At 44.8% G+C, this 24,229-nt stretch overlaps 1 protein-coding gene across 1 annotated transcript in view; it reads left to right on the forward strand.

The window, feature by feature from the left end:
- The window catches only part of LOC147108325 (receptor-type tyrosine-protein phosphatase delta-like), a 620,473-nt gene that overhangs the window by 368,880 nt on the left and 227,364 nt on the right, over positions 1 to 24,229 (forward strand). The window contains exons 10-13 of the mRNA XM_086004913.1: positions 6,632 to 6,904; positions 7,563 to 8,144; positions 14,360 to 14,493; positions 18,844 to 18,988. Coding sequence (XP_085861039.1) covers positions 6,632 to 6,904; positions 7,563 to 8,144; positions 14,360 to 14,493; positions 18,844 to 18,988 — 1,134 coding nt within the window. The remainder of the gene's footprint in view (positions 1 to 6,631; positions 6,905 to 7,562; positions 8,145 to 14,359; positions 14,494 to 18,843; positions 18,989 to 24,229) is intronic.

A 24,229-nucleotide genomic window follows, 5' to 3' on the forward strand; every position in this document is an offset into this window, starting at 1 on the left:
TGGTTTGGACCTGAATTAGTGCACAGAATAGATTTCAGTAGAATTTGATCTTTCCACAATGCACAAAATGGCTCCATGAGTGGCACCAATGTGTGAAGAATCTCCTTACCAATTCCCATCCCTTCACTCCTGCAGCTTCTTTGTCACCCTGGCATGATCACACTCACATGCAATGTGGTTTGCATCACCACATGATTTGTCTGCACCACACTGCGTGCCAACATGTTGCAGTGGGTGTGTGCTGTCACTCAGTTGCCCATATCAAGAGGTACATCCGTCAACCTATCTGATGCAGGATTGAGGACACCTGAGTAGCCTTCACAGCAACTGTCCTGATGAGTCAGTCCACTGCTCAGTGTTGTAGTGAGTCAGACAGGGCAGGCGGCTCGGTTCTGGGCTGAGTGAGCTGATTAAGGTGGGCCAGCAGTAGGGATGTTACACTTGGCCTTGGAGGCCCCAGGTTAAAGAGGGGGAAAATTCAGGGCAGAGCATTTCTTGAGGCTCTGCAGGACAGTACACTCACATCGACATTGGCTGAGGATAGGAGGACATTTGGTATGTTGCCCTCAACAATCGAACAGGTTCACTTCATCCACACCCCATTCTCCACGTGCCTACATGGGTGATGGGAGACATTTGGTAGAACGGAAAATGAACCCTTAAAGCTAATTATTTTTGACGTGCTCCACATTTATTTTGAAGCTGTTCTGAGAACTCATTAATCCTATGCTTCTTACTTTGTGCATGGAGTCTGTCATGTCTTCTACTCTCCACTTCTGGTTGCCATTGAGTTTGACATTGCTTGAGATGGAGATGTGATATCCAGCTGTTACTTGGTCCTTAGTTCTTCAGAATATGGCTGGTCCAGCCAAAGACAGAGTGACTCCTGTTGTCTCCATAACAAACACACAAATGTGTGTGAAGCGCTGTGACCTGTGTGTCAGGGGTGGCAAAGGTGATCCCATTGAATGAAGATTCGCAGCAGTATCTCTTTGATTTTGCTTTTAAAGAACCTGAGATCTGCTGTTACCCGAAGACTTTTATGGGCTCGGGCAGTATGTTGTGCTAAATGCTTTTGTGAACTAAAGGTCATTAGAGGGGGGACCTTTCTGCTTTAAAGGTTTTAGTAAATCTGCCTAAAAGAACTGAGCACAATAATTTGTTAAAAAACTGACCACAAAACCAGGAGCCACCTCTTCCTTGATCAGCACTTTTATCCCTGTATCCTTTGGCTGTATCATAACTGTCCCCTTCCTGGTGTAATCTCACCCTGACTCTGTCCTCTTCCCCCAGCACGAACAATCTGTCAACTTCAGATTACACAAAGAACATGAATAATGGAACAGGATTCTCTCTGCGCACACCTGCACAGGCACAAACACAGACACATACCTGCGCACTCATAAATATACACGTAGACACATATACACTGACACACAAACCTACACAGGCACTCATCTGCACACACAATATGCATATAGACACACAGACCTACACAGATGCACACCTACACACGCACATACTGACACTGGAACCTAAACAGGTGCACACCTACACATAGACACATATACCTACATATGAACACATATACTGCCACACACATCTATACACACATCTTTACAAACACACACACCTATAGGCACAGATGCTTGCACAAGCACACACATTTATATAGATACACATATTGATATAGACACACACACCCCCTCCCATACAAACGCAGAGGCACAGAATTAATTAAAATAAAATACTGCATAAAAATGTGAACAAATATTAACAAAAGCAGTTGAACAACAAAACCTGCCTCAGTTATTTCTTGATTTTATTTCCTGTTAGGCCAGGCCGGCGGGGGGGAAAGGAAATTGATTGAAATATTCTCTGGCACTGCCATTGCCTCATTAAAATGCGCTACTCATTTGTAGAAATTCATTTTTTAAATTGCTTGTGTTTTTGGCTGTATTAAGTTCTACGAATATACCACTTCTAGTTCTATTTTAGTGCCCTCTACAGAAGTGTTCCTTTTTAAGGTAGATGAGTTTCTGCTATGTTTTGCAAGTGTATCTCTTACAGCTCCTTCACCCGTCTTCCCTCCCTTCTGCCATTTTTGACGTTCTTTTCAATCTTTGGGCTCGTTAGTTGTTTCCCTCAAGCCTTGATCCACATGTCCCTGTAGTCTCAATCACAAACAGATTGATGGTGCTTCTCTTTAATTTACTGCCAGTTCTGTACCCTCCCCACTCCCCTCCTCAATCACCATGGTAACTCAATGTATGCATCTCACATTCGACTTCTGCGTCTCTTTGCGAACTGTATCTTGTACGTGTAAGTTCCTGGAGCCTCTCCCATCCGGTGCTTGCTGGTGGTAATAGTCCAATACGAAAGATGCGAGGACCATGTGGCTTTGCTGTGGCGCGTCCGTTGTAGGACTGTCCGCTTACCACACTGTCCACCGCTGATAAGCCAACCACTTTTTGACGTCCATGTTGCATCTGCAAGAGGATGATTGGGACGGGCGGGGGTTTCGTTTCACCAGTTAGATTCGGAAATCTTGTCCCACTCAATGCCACCTTATAACTCATCAGCAAGCATAAGCCTGGTTGCTCGCGAGTCACGAGAACCTTGTCTTTTCTATTTATTCATGTGGCGCTGTATGTGCCATAGTCAGAGAAACGAGGTTGGCACTGCCCTTTAACGAGGGAGCCATGGGTAGGACCAAGGAGCAAAATGGTTTGAGGATCTGAATTTGGTGGCTTTGATCAATTGAGGACTCAGCACCAACTTGCTCATTCCAGTATGGTCCAGTTACAGGGGACCTCTGAGGGTGTATTATAAAAGTGATCGTGACGTTAGGGAAACGAGAATCCAAGATTCAGAAACAGAAATCTGAAGTTTGTTTGCGGGTGTATCCCAATGTTTCTCATGCCCTTGGCGTGAGGTATTGCCCCTTCGCTTTAACTTCTCAAATTACGAAATACAAACAAAAGACATCGAAAAGTTAGATCATAGGAACGCTGTTTTCTGTTTGGTGTGAGGATTCCTCCTTTATTTAAAGTTACTTTCTTTTTTTCCCATTCGTCCTGTGCCATACACATTCCATGGTTGAGAGAATGGGGACCATCTCCCATGACCCTGACAGTGCCATTCCAATATCTCTTCCTGCAAATCACTTGGAAGTGACCCACGCTGACTTTGCTCACAGCAGTGCTACTAATAGCATAACCCGAGGCCACTTGGGCTTGTCCCCCCTTCGCTTCTGGCCCTTGGCAGGCCTGCTCCTACATGTGCCTCCATTCATGACTTGACTGATTGTGGGATCTCAATCAAGCTGGCCAACAAAAGAAGGCAAGGGAATGTTTTCACGGGGAAAGTTATCCCAGCTTGGTTTCTCCCTCTGCCATTCAACAGTCCTGAAGTGCACAATAATAGCCTGGCCAGGGGTGGTAAAAGTCTCCTCTTAAGGTGCATTGCGTTTGAACAGCAGTCAAAATTCAACCCCCATGGGAATACAGTTCTGTGTTGCTAGGGGTGATAGCTTGCCCAATTACAATGATTCATTAATAATTTTCAAGTTATGTGACCAATATCACAGTTTGGTGGCCATAATTAACAATTTACATGGAGGGTCTAAAAGACAAATAGTCATCCATCTGTGGAGGCAAATGTGGACAAGTTTATCACTGATGCTAGGCCATGGGTTTTTAGAAAAATGGTGTCATTTATTACCAATGCACATTGGCAGGCCAGTCTGCTGCCTAGTATTCCTCTGATAACCAGATGCGTCTGCTCAAGCCCCTTTCACTTGGGACTCAGCAGCCGTCCATTTTATATAGAAGACCATGATCAATGCTAAATGAAAAGTCTGGCTTTGCGACGTGAAAGGAGACTGAAAGGGGCCCCTGTACCACCCTCATAGCATTCCACCTATGTTCATTGTGGCCAGAGTTAGCACAGGTAGATGAGGGGATAAAAAACTTGACATGATTTTGGAGACTGTTGTAGATGGAACATGGACAACCAAAATATGCCATATTGGTGGCACTTTATGGGTGAATATTTAGGAACTGGTGTAAAGTGGCATGCCATTATGATTTAAGTGTGCAAAAAAAAAAGAAAAACCTGAGAGCAATTTACGCGAAAGCGTGGGACCTCTCCATGTTTATGATTCTGTGCATTTCTTAAAGTGGGCCTGTACTTGTGGATCGGGGATGTGAGTGTGGCACAGGCCTGATATTGGTGCGTGCAGTACCTGTGCCTGAACAGTTACCCCCCTCTTCCCCCCTCTCTCTCTATCTCTCTCTGGCTGTCACTACTGGCAAGTCCTTTTGTACCCATTCCCTTGCCTGTGTCTGCATGAGAACCTCCAGTGTCCCTTTTCTCCCCACCCTTCCCTCCCCCATATGTTGTCCATGCCGCAACTCTGTCTCGTCCCATGTGCATCCATGTTCGACTGTGTAAGGTCTTGAGGCTGCATCCACTTCCAAGCAAAGGAGATGCACTACCTGTTGGTGTAGTCAACATTTCTTTTATAGTTTTTAGTTTTTATTTTTTTATTATTATTATTTGTTTTCCTTTTTCTGCCAGGACTGCTGCGATGTGACAATGTGAGCCACCACATTCTGTCACATCGGCTGGAAGTAACGCAGCATTGAAGTGGGTCCCTCCCCAATCCGTCTGGGCATGCTAGCGATCCTCCAGTTATATATTCCTATGTGCATATATATATTTATATATCTCTCTACCTTCTGCATGGTGTCTGTGAACTGATAGATGCATCTATTTGATGGATCCTTGTAATATCTTGAAAAGGCTTCGTACAGTCGATATACCTGCACCACAAAAATTTCATTAGTGTTTCTCATCTTTATTGTTCCCAGCCAATTGGACACCTCTGATCCATCAATGGACGCACTTCAATTGCAGCCTTTTCCCGTGGCTGGCCAGCCAGCTACACCCCACTCAATGGATTTGGTGGCCGATGTTTTCATTTTCCATCAACAGTCGCACTGGACTGGGTTGGATAAGGCCGCCATCTTTGTCACGACTGCTTGTCGCTTTGTTGTTATTAAGCGGCCAACGGACAACGGAACTTTTTGTGGGCGGACGGGGTGGGAGCTAGGACAACGGGTCAGTTTTTTTCACCAAAGTAAAGAGGGAAAGAAAGCTCTGTTGGGAATATTAGCAAGACTCATAAAGAGCTTTTTTTTTAATCGGAACTGTGTATCCTCTTTCAATGAGTTGAGAATAAATGAAATCAGGCAGCCAAAACCATTGACTCAAGTCTCCCCAAACCTGCCATTCACTTCGGCAGACACAACATTTAGGAAAAAAAATCTTTATTGCCACAAAATGGCATTTGATCGATAAATGAAGCCACGTGTTCGGCAAGATTGTTTTTTTCAACAAGGGCTCACTACCAGATTGGGTGAAAATCCTTAAGGGTGTTTAAGGAATGATCCCATCCAGCAGAGATGCAGCAAATAACTGGTATATAGATACCACAGTATATTTGTACTGGCAGTTCCATGTCTCTGAGTCAGAAGGAAAGACTTTATTTCTTTCGCAAGTGGGACCAAATGGCACTCGTCCAGTTACCTGTTCAGTTGTCAACGGTGATGCCAACCGACCAGTCCATTTTTGATGACATCATTCTTAGGAGGAAGGCACTGGTTCCACAGTGATAGATGATTGGAGCAACTATGCTATCCCTGGATGTCGATCTTCCTTATTTAATTAGTTAATGGCAGATAGTGCTCCCTGTTAGGATGGTAGATGAGCAAGACTATTATGGGTAGATCACCAGAAGAATTATTTTTAAAAATCAACAGTGTCAATAGAAATTGTACTGGAATAGCACTCCAACCCTGTTGGCCTGGCTGTCCAGATGATGTCATCTGAAACTGCCCAACTGAAGGAGGCAGTTCTATTTGGAGCTGAAGAGAGACTATAACATGGAGGAAAGACCATCAAAATTGGTCCAAATTTATGCATAGTTAACATAGTGAAAAGGCTAGACTACACACTCTTGAGGGATGGTTGCCATGAGAAGCAGTGATGCGTTAAGACGAAAAGAATAGTACTGTTCTTCCCACGTTGCCCTTTTGTGATTAAATTTAAGTAGAATTTTTAAAAATTGTCTTTTTTCAATAAAGTCAAATGTTTTCCTTTATGGAGATACTTAGTAAAAAAAAAAGGTTTTTATAATGAAGGCAAAAACTCATTGCAATTCTTTTAGTTACTATGGAGTGGGCAAATCATCTGAAAGTTGAGGAATCTAGTTTAGCTCCCTCCTATATCTCTCCTTTTGTAGAATGCCCCCATCAGGTACAGATCATAATGTCCTCGCTCAAACAAAATGGCCACTGATGTCACATGACTGAGCGCTCTACATGTGCCTGTATTTCTGGAATTCACAATCTCGCCCCCCTCCTTACCAAAACACATTTAAGATGAGAAACTAACTAATAAATTTTTGTGTCTCTCAATGTGCTGTGATGGGTCTCAGACTGGTCACTGAACACTTGTGCTACGAATGTGCTTTCTGTGGACTCATTTTGTTACTGTGCTGTGTGTCTCAAATGCTGCCAACTCTCATTTTCTTGCTTGTTGTTACCTTTCTGTGTTCCGCCCTCAGTTCGGCGCGTTCCACCTAGGTTCTCCATCAGTCCTCCGCTCAGCCAAGAGATTGTGCCCGGTGGGAGTGTGAACATTACCTGCGTTGCCGTGGGTTCCCCCATGCCCTACGTGAAGTGGATGCTGGGAGCTGAAGATCTGACGCCAGAAGATGACATGCCTGTTGGCCGGAATGTTCTGGAGCTTAACAGTATCCGGGAGTCTGCTAATTACACCTGCGTGGCGATGTCCAGCCTTGGGGTGATTGAAACAATGTCACAGATTATTGTTAAAGGTAATTGAAAGAAAGAACTTTCATTTCTATAGCGTCTTTCATGACCTCAGGACGTCCCAAAGCACTTTACAGCCAGTGAAGTATTTTTGAATTCTCATCACTGTTGTAATGTAGGAAATGTGGAAGCCAATTTGTGCACAGCGATGTCCCATAAACCGTAATGTGACAACCTGTATTGCTGATGTTGGTTGAGGGATAAATATTGGCCAGGACACCGGGGAGAACTCCCCTGCTCTTCTTCAAAATAGTGCCATGGGATCTTTTACATCCACAATGGGCAGACGAAGCCTCGATTTAATGTCTTAACTGAAAGATGGCACCTCCGATAGTGCAGCGCTCCCTCGGTACTGCACTGGAGTGTCAGCCTAGTCTCTGGAGTGGGACTTGCTCAAGTCTCTGGAGTGGGACTTGAATCCTCAACTTTCTGACTCAGAAGTGAGAGTGCTACCAACTGGGCCGTAGCTGTGTGTTTTCAGTATTCTGGTTACCAGCAATAAAGCCACCTTTATTTATTTTTTATTCCATGGGTTCAAAGGTCATGCAGATGGTATAGGTTTTATATTATCGACGGAAAAGGGTCGGAGCATGAAATATTAAGGTTCAAAACTTCTTTTCATGTATGTTTTAACAAACCATGTCTCACTATTGATATTTTCAGCACTCCCAAAGCCTCCTGGAACTCCGATAGTGGTGGAGACCACTGCCACCAGTGTGACTTTAACATGGGATTCCGGCAATCCTGACCACATCAACTACTACATCATTGAGTACAGACCCAAGAACACTGACTTACTCTACCAGACCATAGACGGCATCCAAACCCTACGCTACAGCATTGGCGGATTGAGCCCCTACTCCGATTATGAGTTTAAAATCTCTGCCGTCAACTCCATTGGTCAGGGTCCACCCAGTGAGACAGTGGAGACGAGGACTGGCGAGCAGGTGCCCTCGAGCTCTCCGCGGAGCGTTCAGGCACGGATGTTGAGTGCGACCACCATGCTGATTCAATGGGAGGAGCCCGAAGAGCCAAACGGCCAAATCCGCGGATACCGGGTCTACTATACGATGGAGCCACAGCAGCCTGTGAACAACTGGCAGAAGCACAATCTGGATGACAGCCTCCTAACGACCGTTGCCAACTTGATACCACAGACAACGTACAGTGTCAAGGTCTTGGCTTTCACCTCTGTTGGAGATGGGCCGCTGTCACCCGAGATTCAGGTCAAAACTCAGCAGGGAGGTGAGTTGTATTTGGTGATTAGTTGCACAGTATCCCTGGGGTTATTTGGTACCTTTCACTGTAAGACTGATGGTTCATCAAAGAGAAAACTCCAGGCCTGAGACATCTCTAACACAGTATCTAGTCCCCAGCACAATATGTCCTAATACTGGCATCTACACCAAATTCAAAGTGAATGTTTTCTACTTCCTGACAGCAATCATTAACTATTTAGTGGACAATCATTGGCAGCCTTCACCATTTGACAGCCGAGCTGGGAAGGTATGTTGATTTTTGTAAGAGATTGGGGCCCATGACAAAGATAGGGCTTTGGGAAGGAGTTAGCTGTGACACCGAGTTGTAGAGTGCAAATTGATTGATTTGGTTTGGCAGTTAGTACTGTGCTGTGATGTGTTAAGGAAGAAAACCTGCCCTCGTTACCCAGTCTGGCCTCTACATGACTCCAGCCCCACACCAACGTGATTGACTCTTCACTGCCCTCTGAAATGGACGAGCAAACCACTTCATTTTAGAAGAAGGGCCACCACCACCTTCTCAGGACAACTAGGGATGGACAAATAATGCCAGCCTTGCCAGCAACGCACATATCCCAAGAATTAATTTTAAAAAAAGAAGCAGCTTTTGATCTTACTTGATTTGGACACGTGTGATTGCAGACTCAGTACAAGGAGTCTGCCACATGAGGACTTCCAGGGCTCTGATGGGTCAGATGACGTTGCTGAGATGGGAGTCACCCTACTGTGCAAGAGTGTTGATCATTTTTGGGGTGGGAAGAGGAAATGAGTTGGAGCAATAACAGAATGGTTTTGTAAAACACATCAGGTAGGAATCACACAGCGACATTAGTAAAGAATGTGTTGACATAGTCATTACTTAACAGCATTGTGTTTGTAAGGGGCAAGGAAGAGAGATTGTTCTTTGACCGAGCTCAGTGATGTCCTCTTTATGCCAGAACTCAACACTGGAGGAGATGCTGCTCAGACCCCCTGGAAATTACTTTAAGCTTCTAGCTGAGATATCCAGAGCTGAAAGGCATGGAAAGCACCCAATGGCAGGCCTGAACCAGGGGGTTGGAATAGTAACTTTGCCCAAATTTGTGGGACTTCTCTACAGGCCTGTCACTCCAGCAGAAGCGAGCTTTAAATTGCTTAGCGCTCACCCAATGGCTTGTTGAGTTTATCCAGTCAGTAGCTGCACAATATAGATCACGAAGATTCCCGATTCTGCCCCTGGTCTGTGCTGGGTTAGCTGGTCTCGGCTGAAGCACTGATTGTGCTGCTATAATTGGCCTCAATAGCCCAGGGTTAGGGAGTGTAAAATTGGTTAGGGCTCCCAGTGGTCCAGTGAAACTGCACCACAGCCAAGAGTTAATGCCTTCAGGAGGGCAGGGGTAAGAGGGAAGTTATTGAAACAAAAATGTTAATTTGTTGAGATAAATCCAGATGTAAGTTCCTCAGGAGGTACAGTTGCAGCAGGAATTGGAAGAGTTGCAGTCCTCCTGCTCCAGTTCATCTGGGACTGTAAGCAGCGCCATTTTGGAGTGACCAGTTTCTCCCTTGCCAGCAACATTTCCGATAAGTCTTCTGCTATAGCACCAGCCACAGGTGGCAGATGCCTGTCTCCTCGTATTGCTTCAAAACCTTTTCTGGCAAACAGAGGAAAGTAAAGATACCGCACCAAGAGCCGAACGTGATGAAGCTTGTGAGCTCCAGCAAGACCTCGGGTCAACAAATGCTTGCAAAAGGGCAGTGTCTACGGAGATACTTTATCACGATCAGATATAGCGGTGAGGTCACTTTAATGGCCCTGTCTGACCTTTCACGTAATACTCGGGGCATGTTATCAATCTGGGGGAAAAAAAACACGCACACAATGTGGGGGGGGTGGGTGACTGTAGAATTAGATTTCAGTACACTGTGTGCACAGCGGTATCTAGAAAAATGCCCTTCCCCCTTGAACTACTTAACGTTAGATTAGATTTGGACTATTAGGTCTGGTGTGCCGTGTCATGTCAACTGGATCTGACCTGCGCTGTGGTGCATTAAGTCTGACAGTCCGCTTAGGGTGCTGCCTGTTATCTGCCAGCCATTTCTTGAGAAGCAATCAATACAGCAACAAACTGCTGTTACAAATCACTACCTCATCACAACAGCAGCGATAGCAGGAGTAATAGTAGCACTTTGTATTGGAGAGAAAAAAAACCTTGTTGAAAATTTCATCTGATTTCAAAGAGAAAGCCTTTGCTGGAGAGTAAGCTTTTATCAATTTGCTGCTAATGTGGATGGCGATGCTTCAGATTGGAAGTTAGCCCTCCAGCTGGTGGCTCGGAGAAAAATGCACCACCCACAGTGGTAGTCAGACCCTTCAAACCAGGAGGAGTTAGGTGATCTCCGGCACGACGGTTGTAGGGATGCAAGAGTTGCCCCAAGAATCCTGGGCTAGGGGAAGAGAAGATCAGCAATTGTTCCCCTTCCTAATCACTATCCACTGACTCCCGCTGGAAAGTGTGTTCCTCAGGTGAGAACACTGTGATGCCATCGATGATGGAATAGCCTGCTGGCTCACTCTCTGGACAGTCGCATAAAGAATAGTGAGTTCGGTGAGGTGCTGGAGGGCTGCTACCATGTCTCAGTACTTTCAGGAGAGAACAAGAATAAGAAGGTATATTTAAATCTGGGATTTAATCACAGCAGTGATTGATCTGGTATGAGGTGAAATGGAAGACTGAGACAATCACGGAGGCAATTTAAACACCTCAGTATGCATGCATCTCAGCATCTAGTATCACACTGAATTTCTGTCCATCTCTTCTCATTAGTTCTGTTGTACGTGAATAAATGTTTAATGTATGTGTATAAAAATGTGATCTCGAACCCCAGCACATTGCACCATTCCTTTTGACTTGGTGATAGGAATTTGTAAATATAGGATTGCATTTTATTTTTATAACATCGTTTTATTTTTACAAATTGGATGTAGCAGTAGATACCCATTGTGCCCATAGGCCTCGTTCCTGGTGAGTCCTTACTATATAAGTGTCTGCTCCTAGGCAGTGTCTGACCAGCCATTAGAAACACAAGTACGACAGCAAAATACTGCAAATGCTGGAAATCCGAAATAACAACAGAAAATGCTGGAAAAACTCAGCAGGCCAGGCAACATCCGTGGAGAGAAATTAGAGTCGACGTTTCGGGTGAACCCTTTTTCAAAACTGGAAAGGAAATGAAATACATCGAAGGCAGGGCTGCGATAGAACAAAAGAAGTAAATTGACATTAAGAGGTATTCAAAACCAGACGAGATGGTAATAGGACAGTGGAGACAAAAGACGGCTCAGATTAGGTGTGAAGTGTACTGGCAGAATGAGAGACAGCTGCTATGTGGGAGAGAGAAAAAAAAGGAAAGGGGGGGAAGGTAAAACCCAAAACAAAGGGGTGGAAAAGAAATATAAGTAAAACTGTAATAGGGGCCGAGGTTATGATCTGAAATTGTTGAACTCGATATTGAGTCCGGAAGGCTGCAAAGTGCCTAATCGGAAGATGAGGTGCTGTTCCTGGAGTTTACGTTGAGCTTCCGTGGAACAATACAAGAGGCCAAGGACGGTGAGGTCCGAGTGGGAATGGAGCGGTGAATTAAAATGACAGGCGACCGGAAGCTCGGGGTCACCCTTACGGACTGAACGGTGGTGTTCCGCAAAGCGGTCACCCAATCTGCGTTTGGTCTCCCCAATGTAGAGGAGACCGCATCGTGAGCAGCGAATACAGTATACTAGATTGCAAGAAGTACAAGTAAATTGCTGTTTCACCTGGAAGGGGTGTTTGGAGCCCTGGACAGTGGGAAGGGGGGAGGTATAGGGGCAGGTGTTACATCTCCTGCGCTTGCATGGGAAGGTGCCAGGCGAAGGGGAAGGGCTGTTGGGGGTGATAGAGGAGTGGACTAGGGTGTCTCGGAGGGAGAGGTCCCTACGGAATGCTGAAAGGGGAGGGGAGGGGAAGATGCGTTTGGTGGTGGGATCACTTTGGAGGTGGTGGAAATGGCGGAGGATGATCCGTTGAATGTGGAGGCTGGTGAGGTGAAAGGTGAGGACAAGGGGAACCCTATCGTGGTTCCGGGAGGGAGGGGCAGGGGTGAGGGCAGAAGTGTGGGAGATAGAATGGACACGGTCGAGGGCCGTGTCAACCACGGTAGAGGGGAATCCTCGGTTGAGGAAAAAGGAAGACATGTCGGAAGCACTGGTGTGGAAGGTGGCATCGTTGGAGCAGATACGACGGAGACGGAGAAACTGGGAGAATGGAATAGAGTCCTTACAGGAGGCGGGGTGGGAGGAAGTGTAGTCCAGGTAGCTGTGGGAGTCAGTGGGCTTGTAGTGAATATTGGTTGATAACCTATCCCCAGAGATGGAGACGGAGAAGTTGAGGAAGGGAAGGGAAGTGTCAGAGATGGACCATGTGAACGTGAGGGAAGGGTGGAATTTGGAGGCAAAGTGACTATAATTTCTCTCCACGGATGTTGCCTGGCCTCCTGAGTTTTTCCAGCATTTTCTGTTATAATTAGAAACACAAAACTGCCCAGGTATGTCCTGTCCACAAAAAGCAGGACAAATCCAATCCGACCAATCAGTCTACTGTCAATCATCAGCAAAGTGATGGAAGGTGCTATCAAGCGGCACATACTCACCAATAACCTGCTCACTGATGCCCAGCCTGGGTTCCACCAAGACCATTTGGCTCCCGACCTCATTACAGCCTTGGTCCAAACATGGACAAAGGAGCTGAATTCCAGAGGTGTGGCATCAAGGAGCCCTAGTAAAACTGAAGTCAATGGGAATCGGGGAGGGGGAAAACTCTCCACTGGCTGGAGTCATACCTAGCACAAAGGAAGATGGTTGTGGTGATTGAAGGTCAATCATCACAGCCCCAGGACATCGCTGCAGGAGTTCCTCAGGGCAGTGTCCTAGGCCCAACCATCTTCAGCTGCTTCATCAATGACCTTCCCTCCAACATAAGGTCAGAAATGTGAATGTTCGCTGATGACTGCACAGTGTTCAGCGCCATTCACAACTCCTCAGATAATGAAGCAGTCCGTGCCCGCATGCAACAAGACCTGGATGACGTTCAGGCTTGGGCTGATAGGTGGCAAGTAACATTCGCACCACAGAAGTGCCTGGCAATGACTATCTCCAACAAGCGAGAGTCTAACCACCGCCCCATGACATTCAACGGCATTACCATTGCCGAATGCCCCACCATCAACATCCTGGGGGTCACCATTGACCAGAAACTTAACTGGACCAGTCACATAAATACTGTGGCAACAAGAGCAGGTCAGAGGCTGGGTATTCTGCAGCGAGTGTCTCACCTCCTGATTTCCCAAAGCCTTTCCACCATCTACAAGGCACAAGTAAGGAGTGTGATGGAATACTCTCCACTTGCCTGGATGAGTGCAGCGCCAACAACACTCAAGAAGCTCAACACCGTCCAGGACAAAGCAGCCCGCTTGATTGGCACCCCAGCCACCACCTTAAACATTCACTTCCTCCACCACCAGCATACCGTGGCTGCAGTGTGTACCATCTACAAGATGCACTGCAGCAACTCGCCAAGGCTTCTTCGGCAGTACCTCCCAAACCCGCGTCCTGTTCCACCTAGAAGGACAAGGGCAGCAGGCGCATGGGAACACCACCACCTCCAAGATCCCCTCCAAGTCACACACCATCCTGACTTGGAAATATATCGCCGATCCTTCATCATCGCTGGGTCAAAATCCAGGAACTCCCTCTCTAACAGCACTGTGGGAGTACCTTCACCACACGGACTGCAGCGGTTCAAGAAGGTGGCTCACCACCACCTTCTCAAGGGCAATTAGAGATGGGCAATAAATGCTGGCCTTTGCCAGCGACGCCCACATCCCATAGAAACAAATAATAAAAAAAGAAGAGGGAAGGGCTGAGAGACAGCCGTAAGTGTATAAATATCTCTTTCTAACATTCTTCTGACAGCTCAGATGAATCCACTTCTCTTTCAAACTTCAAAGGAAAAATTGTGAAGTGAGGGACTCACTAGCTGCAGTTTGTGATTTGGTGGTTTGAAAGTGGAGGCTCAGGCCCAAATACCAAAGTACATACTTTGCTTGCATGCAACTGACCTAGAGCCAGAAGATCTAGAATAACCTACCTTTAATGTTAGCCGAATTCAATATTTTGGTCTCCTCTTTCAGTTCCCGGGCAACCAATCAACTTCAGAGCCACCCCTAAATCTGAGACTAGTATTGAGTTGCTGTGGGCTGCACCCAGACAAGAGAAAATCATCAGTTATGAGCTGTACTATCGTGACGAAGAGCTGGGGAAAGAGGTGAGAAAATGTTCCAGCTTCAGTAGAAGGGTGAAGCACTCGTTTAATACACCATTGATTCAGCAATCTGTAGTTAGATTGGATCGTAGTGATTCAGATACTATCTTCTTTCCCCCATCTCTCTGTTTACAATGCAGCCTGACACCATATTTTTACATAGAATTTACAGCACAGAAACAGGACATTCGGACCAACTGATCTATGTCAGTGTTTATGCTCCACACGAGCCTCCTCCCACCATATTCATCGAACCCCATCAGCCTAGCCTTCTATTCCCCTCTCCCTTACGTGTTTATACAGCTTCCCCTTAAATGTGTCTATGCTATTTTCCTCAACTACTCCCTGTGGTAGAGAGTTCCACATTCTAGCCACTCTCTAGGTAAAGACGTTTCTTCTGAATTCTGTATTGGATTTATCAGTGAATATCTTATATTTATGGCCCCAAGTTTTCACCTCCCCACAAGTGGAAACATCTTCTCTACGTCGACCCGACCAAAATCCTTCATAATCTTAAAGGCCTTTATCTTGCCACTCTACAGAGTAGTTATCGCATTCCGAGGTTACATCAGACCGTCTCCAAAGCAGCTGCTTGTAGGGCTGGTGGGTGATTGCACTGCTCAAATGTTCCTGGGATTGTCAGAGACGGTCTTAGAACTTTGGGGGGGCTCCCCCCAGCATGGTTAGTTTTGGGGGCTCCTCACCCCTTTCCTGGCTCTTTCTACAACACCACTCAGTTTAAAAAAAAAATAAAAAAATGCAGGGCCCCCTCCCCAATCGAAAAAAGTTTTTGTGAATCTTTTGTTTAAATAAATTACATTTGGATGAGGATTGTGATTCTTGCTTTGGTAAAGAGAAAGAAAGTGATTGATGTACTATGGTTTTCAGAATTTGTCACTCAGCTGAGTTACTGTAAAGGGATTTAGGTTGGGATGTTCCTGAGAATACTTGCAAAACTTTTTATGTATTAAAACAACATTAGGATGTAATTTTACAGTAGTTTCCTCCAGTGCCTTCCTCTATGCTCAGTGCACCTTTTTAGTTCACTAGGCAGCCACATCAAGTCAGCCAAGTAAACCCATTTCTGTGCCCTTCTCCCACCAATTATTTCTCCAATACTTTTGCACGTTAAATCACGCTGGGTGACAACCATAGAAGTTTACAGCACAGAAGGAGGCCACACACCCACCGTGTCTGCCAGCTTTTTGCTAGAGCAATCTAAAGCTATCCTCACTTCCCCATGCTCTTCCCCATAGCCCTGTACTCCTGTGTCAAATATCTATGCAACTTTCCCTTAATAGATGCAATGGACTCTGCCTCAGCCATTCCCTGTGACAAAGCATTCCATGTTCTAACAATCCTCTGTGTGAAGAAATTTCTTCTAACCTCTCTTCTCACTCGCTTGATGACAGTTTTAAATTGCTAACCCCTCGTCACGGTCCCTCAGCCAGAGGAAACGGTATTTCCCTCTTCACTCTTTCAATACTCTCCGTAATTATAAAAGCCTCAATTATATCTCCTCTTAGCCTGCTCGGTTCCAGTGGAAGTAGCCCAGTATCTTAAGGCTATGTGTAGCTAAAGTAAGCAAATATTATTGGCACCTCATTCTAGTCAAAATCCAATTGAGGCAGAACTGGTTGCATTTACTGACTCAGCACAGCCAAGGGTTTCATAGGTGCCTGAAACCGGCCCTAGATTGGAAACTGAGTGTTTCATTTGACTTTCCTTGTCTTAATCATAGAATCATAGAATAGTACAGCACAGAAGGAGGTCATTCGGCCCATCGAGTCTGTGCCGGCTCTTTCGATGAGCAATCCAGTTATTCCCACTCCCCCTGCAAATTTTTCTCCTTGAAGTATTTATCCAATTCCCTTTTGAAGGCTACTATTGAATCTGTATGCACCACCCTATCAGGCAGTGCATTCCAAATCCTAACCACTTGTTGCATCAACAAGTTTTTCCTCATTCGCCTTTGGTTCTTTTGCCAATCACCTTAAATCTGTGCCCTCTGGTTATCGACCCATCAGCCATTGGAAGCAGTTTCTCTTTATTTACTCTGTCTAAATCCTTCATGATTTTAAACACCTCCATCAAATCTCCTCTTAGCCTTCTCTGCTCCAAGGAGAACATCCCCAGCTTCTCTAGTCTATCCACGTAACTGTATTCCCTCATCCCTGGAATTCCATGAAAGATCTCCCGTGGCATCACTCAGGGGTTGTCTGGGGTCTGGTTGTGATGATTAGAAGCTAAAATGTAGCTGTGTCTAACCTGTTCTGTCCCTTTAAGAATACTACTCAAGTACTTCCTGTGGGGAAGTGGTCTAAATAGAAAAATTGTAGCTGCTTGTAAACCCCTGCAATCAATCAGAGGGTAGTTATAGCGGCTTGTAACTTTCAGCCTCCAGGTCAGAAGAAACCAGCATTAAATGATTGTCTTTCCTTATTTTAAGATTGTTTTGCATCTGTAACAAAGTATAATGGAAGCACAGTTGATGCAAAACTCTTTAGTGTCTTTTGATATTTTTAATATACTGGTCAATCTCCCATGGCATTGCTCACGGAGAGGCGAGACTAAGGGTACACCTGAGTAAACTTGGATTGGAGGATGGCAGATAATTGAACTGCAACATAGAAACTTGATTCATTCCCCTTTTAAATCATATATAAATAGATATCTATGTTTGACACTTCGACTTTATATATAAACCAGTTGATCTGCTGAGATGCTGCACACAGGGAGTTAAGACCAAGTGCAGTATTCAGGTGAAGCAGGGTCAATGAGCAGAGTGGGACCAAGTGGAGGAGGATGCAAAAGGGAGGGGGATTTAGGGAGAGAGAGAGGAAAGGGGAGAGCAGGATGAGGATGGGAAGGGGAATGGGGATGGCATGATGGGGCTGGGGAGCAAATGATAGGGGGGGTTGAACGAGGGGAGGGAGGGGACATAGTCATGTCGCCAAGATGAGGGCAAGGCCATCGGGCTGAAGTATGGCTCAGCGAGTGGGGAAGGGGTACCAAAGTTGTGGAAACTACTGCAAAGAGGAATTATTTCAGGGGAGGGGTGGAAGAACATCTGTGGTGGACTAAATGGACTCACAGTGAGCCATGAATCAGGCCACTACTGGTGAGACACGACAGCACCACAAAACGTCACAGATGTAGAAGAAAGGAGCCACGCAAGTGGGCCACCTTCAAAGGAGTGTAGTTGGACATCCAGCGGTACAATAGCTGGCAAAGAACAGGACAATAGCCTACCCAGGGAACAGTAGTGTTCTGGAATGGGCCCATGGCAGATAGATGGTGCAGCAACAGGTTTTTAGTGGGGTAGAGAGCCAAATTGTTATTTTTATACTTGAGAGTGAAGAAATATTAAATCTTAATAACATTAAAGCAGTGGGCACAGACACATTAGCTACAGTGGGTGGACAGTGAACCATTGTGCGATCCAAAATCCGACAGCAACTTGATGGAAAGTCACATAATGTTAGGTGAACCTCACTTAACGCATCATGTAACATGATCCCCACAGCGCCAACGATAGGTGCAATATCAATAAAATTGCAGCCACTCACCATTGTATATAAATATGTCACACTTATCTATATGCAAATTTCTATATTCTATTTCAAACTAAAGAGGAAGCCAGTTGTTTGCAATGTGCAGAGCAACAGAAATAGAAAATACCTAATTGACACAAGAATCAGAATGGCTGTGGACTGTGGTTGACCATCACAATCAGACTTCAAAAAAGTTCTGGCTTACACCCTGAAATTTGCAACAATTTTCAAATCTACAAACGTCCCTCACCAAAGAAGAGTTAAACTCTGTTGACGTCTCTCTGTGCTTACTTAAGAACAGTCTTTGTTATCTCAAGAGAACACTAAGTTTCACATTAGCAGCAGAATTATACTGTATATAATATTCCTGTCCTTATGAAATATCTGATTTATCATGTGCAATTCCACAGGAAATCTGCTAATAATGTTATGCCAACATGTATTTTGTCCATTACAACAGTTATCTTTTGGGTGTATTTGTAGTGTACATAGAAACTACAGAAAATCTCCAATAGCAACAGAGAATATCTTGCTGACACAAGAGTCAGAATGTCTGTAACTCATAATTGACCTTAACAATCATACCTTTTTTGTAAAGATAAAGAAAGTCAATTTGATGTGCAACTGATCTGATATTAAAGGGGTACACAGCTACACTTTGGCAGCAGAATAATACATTGTGCGTCACTTGGTATAATGCTGCTGTGAACAATGCCACAGGATATCCACGATTATCTAGATTTGAGATGTCTAAAATGTTCTCAATATAACATAAAATGTATCTGGATTCTTTCTACAGGAAGTGATAACCTTTCAGCCTAGCGTTATGTACAGTGTGACCGGGCTACGTCCGAACACTCTGTACTACTTCCGGTTGGCTGCACGCTCCGAGCATGGCCTTGGCGTCTTCACCTCCCAGATCTCTGCACGGACCCTCCAGGCCAGTAGGTTTCATTCCACATTCATCTTTCAAACACTATCAGAGTAAAGGATGTTGGGATTCTGTGTAAACTACAAGCCAAACATCCTTGAGAAAAATTGACCCTCCTTGCAGGACTACTGCTTTGAACTGTCCATTTGCCCACCCCTATTCAAACTAAGAACATTTGGGTGGACCATTGTCTTTGAATCTAACCCGGACAGATGGGACCAAAGTCTCCTCTTTCTGATGGTTTAAAGTTGAGAATCCTTTGACAAAATGGGTTAAGGCACTCAACCCAATTTACAGTGGGCACTGGTCCATATAACGCAACTGCCCATACCTTGACACTGTTCTGATAACCTCACTCAAATTGGGATTGGAAGGGTTATTGTTGGGCCGTGCTGTTAGCGTGGCATAGGGGAATCTACATTGAATCTGATCAAAGTGGATGTTGCCAACTGACATCCCTTACTTTCATGAGGAGAAAAATCCTCCGCCCACACCCGCCTCCCCCCCCCCCGGCCCCCTTAACAAACACTTGCCTCCGAACAATTTTTGTTTCTGGGAATAATTTAATTGTTTGAGGCAAAATTGGATACCTAGGGTGCCTAAACCTGGCGGTTTCCAGAAATTGCTTGACTTACAGAATCTGGATACATCACCCTCTGGGGCCCCGTTACATTTTCTATTGTCAGGAATGGACCGCAGATTCCAGTCACAACTAGTTGTTTACCTAGTATGCCCCTGAGCAGTGTTGACTTGCCAAAGCCTCAGATATGTTGGCTGTGTAAACAAGATGTCAAAGGTTGGTGACTCGAGCAAGGTAACACTGTGTGTTTTCCTGAACACCCTTCATTGCAATGCACTGTGCGTCATTTGGATTGTTCTGTCAACGAATGGTAAAGTAAATACTACCAGTCTATTAATACTTTACGCAGTCAGCACTACCACACCCCTCCCTTTTAGCTACATACCTATTTAAACCATTCATATTTATGTGGCTAATAATTCGAATTAAGTTTCAAGAGCAAATTTGATTTCTGAAAGCACCCCCTGAAGGAATGTTCTTCTTTTCTACAGTGTGCAGTCCCAGCAGCCTCTGCTCTGTGTCAGTTTGTGGAAACCCATTTTTGGTATGTGTTGGTTGGTGTTAGTAGCTGAGCAACTTACAGCACATACTGGGTTCTGGATCAAGCAGTATAATTGTTTGTTAAGAGCATCAGTTTGGGGTAGAATGTTCTTACTGGTTCCTTAGGGGACTTGACTATCTTGCACATCAGACATTGAAGTTGAATTGATGCAGTTCAAGGGGATGAGATTTGAATTGGATCTCTGATTTTCACTAGAGAAGGAGAAGTGTCATTTCTTGTGTTGGGGGAACGAGGATATGAGGATTGGCATGAGTTAGATTGCAGGGGAGGGATACGATGTGCTCTTCGGTTATGGGGAAGCAGATGTAAGAGGTGCCCTTGGTTGGGTTGGAGAGAGATGCAGAAGTGGCCCTTCATTTGTCGGGGGTAAGAATGAATTCAGAAAACAGCTTAAGGTTGAGTTTGGGGGAGGAAGGGATGGGAGCAGCTCAGGGTTGGGCTGGGGGAGAGCAAGATGTGAGAGGTGCCTCAGTTGGGTTAGGGAGAAAGGAATCCTTGGTTGGGAGGAGAGGGAGAAGCAAAACTTTCTCCAGGTTAGTTTTGGTAGGGAGGAAGATGAGAGGAACCCTCTATTGGGTTTAGGGAGAAGAGACAGACATCTCCATTTGAGAGAGATGGAGATGTGAGAGATACTCAAGACTGGGTTGAGGGAGGAGGATTCCCTGGTTGGGTTGAGGAGGAAGATGTGGCCCAGTTAAGTTAGATTGGGTTATGTTTGAGTGGGTTGAGATGCATGATGTACCCTTGGTTGGCTTGAGAAGAAGGGAGAAGAGATTGGTATCCCTAATTGGGTTTCTGTTAGTGAGTAAGATGTGTGAGGTACCAATGGTTAACTTACATTAACAGTGTGGCTTACATTATGTAACTAACCCTTTTCTGGTAGAGTTCCTAATTGGCTGGCATCTGCTAGTTGGTGGGTCACCAATACAAGCGTTGCAATGGACTGGACTAGACTGGACTGGACAAAAATAGGAAAAAGCCACATTAATTGAGATTTAACCAATATTCATTTTTAGTTTAATGGATTCCAGTATAAATGAGATATTTTCAATGATCATTTGATCAGAGGTTTGACAAAATCTACTAAATCTGGCCCATTTGCACACCCTGCTGCTGCATATCATCTTCCCGTTCATGTAATAGCATGCATTTCCCTTTTCCCATCCTCCTAATCATTTCATTCCATTACAGACCCATGACTAGTTCAAGAACAACAGTCTACATTTAACATTTAAGCTTTCCTTAAATTTTTTCCCAAATTCTCCTGGTGTGGATCAACTTGGAGTCCAGCTGTGCCCATGCCAGGTAAGTGCACCAACGGCATTGTAAAAACAGGTCTGACAATGCCTCAATTTAAAAATCTTCATCGTTTTCAAATCCTTCCATGGCCTCGCCCCTCCCTATCTCCATAGCCTCCTCCAGCCCTACATGCCTTCGAGATCTCTGCGCTCTTCCAATCTGGCCTCTTGCGCAACCCCGATTTTAATCAATCCTCCATTGGAGGCCCTGCTTTCAGTTGCCTTGGCCCTAAGCTCTGAAATTCCCTCCCTAAATCTCTCTGCCTCTCTACCTCTCTCCTCCTTTAAGATGCTCCTTAACCAAGCTTTTGGTCGCCTGTCTTGATATCTCCTCCTGTGGCTCGGTGCCAAAAATGTTTTTATTGATAGCGCTCTTGTTAAGCACCTTGGAACGTTTTGCTACGTTGAATGTGCTAAATAAATGTAAGTTATTGTTGTTATTGTTGTAACAGGAGCAATCAGGCCTGACCTGAACTGACCAAAAACCAGGTGGACCATTTAAGAATTCCAAACTTGGACCTTTCGATTAAATGATGATCCAGATGTTGGATTCATGTGACTGCACTCAACTACAAGAATATCCCAGCCATAGAATGAGATAATATGTTTCTTGTTACAAACCGGTTCAAACCATGTACCCACCTTATCTCTTCTCCTTCTCCCTCTTAAGTAAATCAAGGAAAATAAAGTAAAGCACAGGGCTTTACTCTGTCGTGTGTTTTTCATATTTCTGTAAGCCTTTCATATCCAACAGAAACACATTCACAAAAAACTGCAAGGTGTGCCCAGGTACAGACATACACACAAGCTCGCACTCCATTTTTACTTAATGCATCACATTGCAGCAGAAGTACATTGCTACAAGGGCTGAATGTTGAACGTAATTACCGCCACCCCATCAGTGTCACTTTCAAATTGATTTCAGTACCCTAGTTTCTTTGGCTGCATGTTATTTTTAGACTGGTTTCTTGTAAATGTAATTGAGGGCTGGTTCAGAACCAGCACTTATTGCCCCAACATTTCCTGTCTCCTTGAGGAACCTCGTTACATTATGGTATCAGAATGTAAAATTTTCTTACATGCATGATCAGAAGTTTCATGCTAACCTAACATGAATGTACAGAATGGATCCCCCTTTGGCCCATGGGTGACTGCACTGCCCAGTGTGAACTGAACTGTACAGACTAGGAAGGTCCTAGGTTCAGTGAATGTTTTTTCTTGCTGGTAGTTGGTCTTCACTGGGATAGGGCTACTTCAATCCCCCAGGCCAAGAAGAGGAGAAATCTGCCAGCGTTGCTACTCCTCGTCACTGTCCAGTGACTCCAAGTGACCATTTCCATGAAAATCAGCTTTTTTCATGTTAAAGTAGATCTGATTGTGTTGACATATGTCCTATCATGAATTGGGAAACAATAGTTTGATGCACAAATGATATGTTTTTTTTTAATTTTAAGACTTTTCAGATTAGGAGTGTGCTCAGATGAGACCATCTAATCTAAGGGGAATTTATATTTTGTCAAGAGGAATGAGTGGATACTTCATTTTACCAGGCATTCAGAATGTTGCCTCGCTCTGATTAAGCCAAATGCATCCACTCCCTACGGACACGGCACAAACTTAATTGGTTGGACAACTAAAACTCTTCATTGCTCGGGCTAACAAAACAGGAGCACTTGGCGCTGACCATGTTATACATCCTGCACCCTGGAGAAGGTGTGGACATCTGAACATACAGACATGCAGAGACTCATAGAACTGTACTTGCATAGACACGCATACACTGGGAAGTGCATAATATGCTTGCACATGGTCACATTGAATGAGAATAGATAATCCCAAACAAGGATTGATGCACAAAAGTGCCCTCATGAAACATTGAACTGCTGAAAGGAATCCATTAAACTGAAAAGAATATTTCTAACTGTAACCCTTTCAGTACTGAAGTATTGCTGACATTTAAAGATGCACTCAGGAGACCATCTTGTCCTTGATCAGTTATATAGAAATTGGTAATTGGACATTGAAAAGCAAGTGAAAATCTGCGTACTGAAAGGGTACTACTGTTTTGATCTGGGAAGAGGTTTAGCTAGTTTCACCAGAGGTCACAGGAAGGTTTTGGACTTTCACACACCCTTAATCAGTAGTATCAGGTGAGTACAGACTGACGCAGGCCAGCCTGACAGTGGTGGTTGCCTGTCGAAATCATCCTCTGATAACCATCCTTTTTGAAGCAGACTTACAGGTGACATCACTATATCACAGGCCGTCTACAAGCAGTTCTAACCAAGTGCCCACATTCTCTAAGGTTACTTGGAGATACTTGATGAAGAGGTTTTCCCCCCCCCCAAATCAAAAGGGTCTACGCATATTTTTATTTCCAAGTCAGCTGCCTGCTTTCCTCCATGGTGTCCTTCCTCAAGCAAGAAGACGAGGCAATCTAGCCATAGAGTTCTCCGTGGCTAGCATCACTGCCACTCTATATCCCTATTCCTTCTTCTTCCTCACCCCCAAAATGAAGTTTGTCACTTCCTCGAGATAATTTAGGCAGTGTATTTGAAATAATCTAAGCTTTGAGTTGTCCAGGTAACCAAGGTTGTCTCCTCCAGCCAACTAGGTTTCCTATATTCTCCACTGTTAGCCCCTTCAAATGAATTAAACTTCCTTAGGTGGCCAAGGGTTCCAATCTGACTGTCACCTGTAGATCTGTTTCATTAGGGTCAACGATTGGATATCAATGATCAAAATGTCATGCCAGTACGTAACTGATGCAGAAAGAGCTTCATCTGCACAAAACAAAGTGAAGTTGCTCCAAAT

This window comes from Somniosus microcephalus, chromosome 13, assembly GCF_052327205.1.
Source record: "Somniosus microcephalus isolate GS21.2 chromosome 13, FLI_Smic_1.0, whole genome shotgun sequence".
Taxonomy (NCBI): Eukaryota; Metazoa; Chordata; class Chondrichthyes; order Squaliformes; family Somniosidae; genus Somniosus; species Somniosus microcephalus.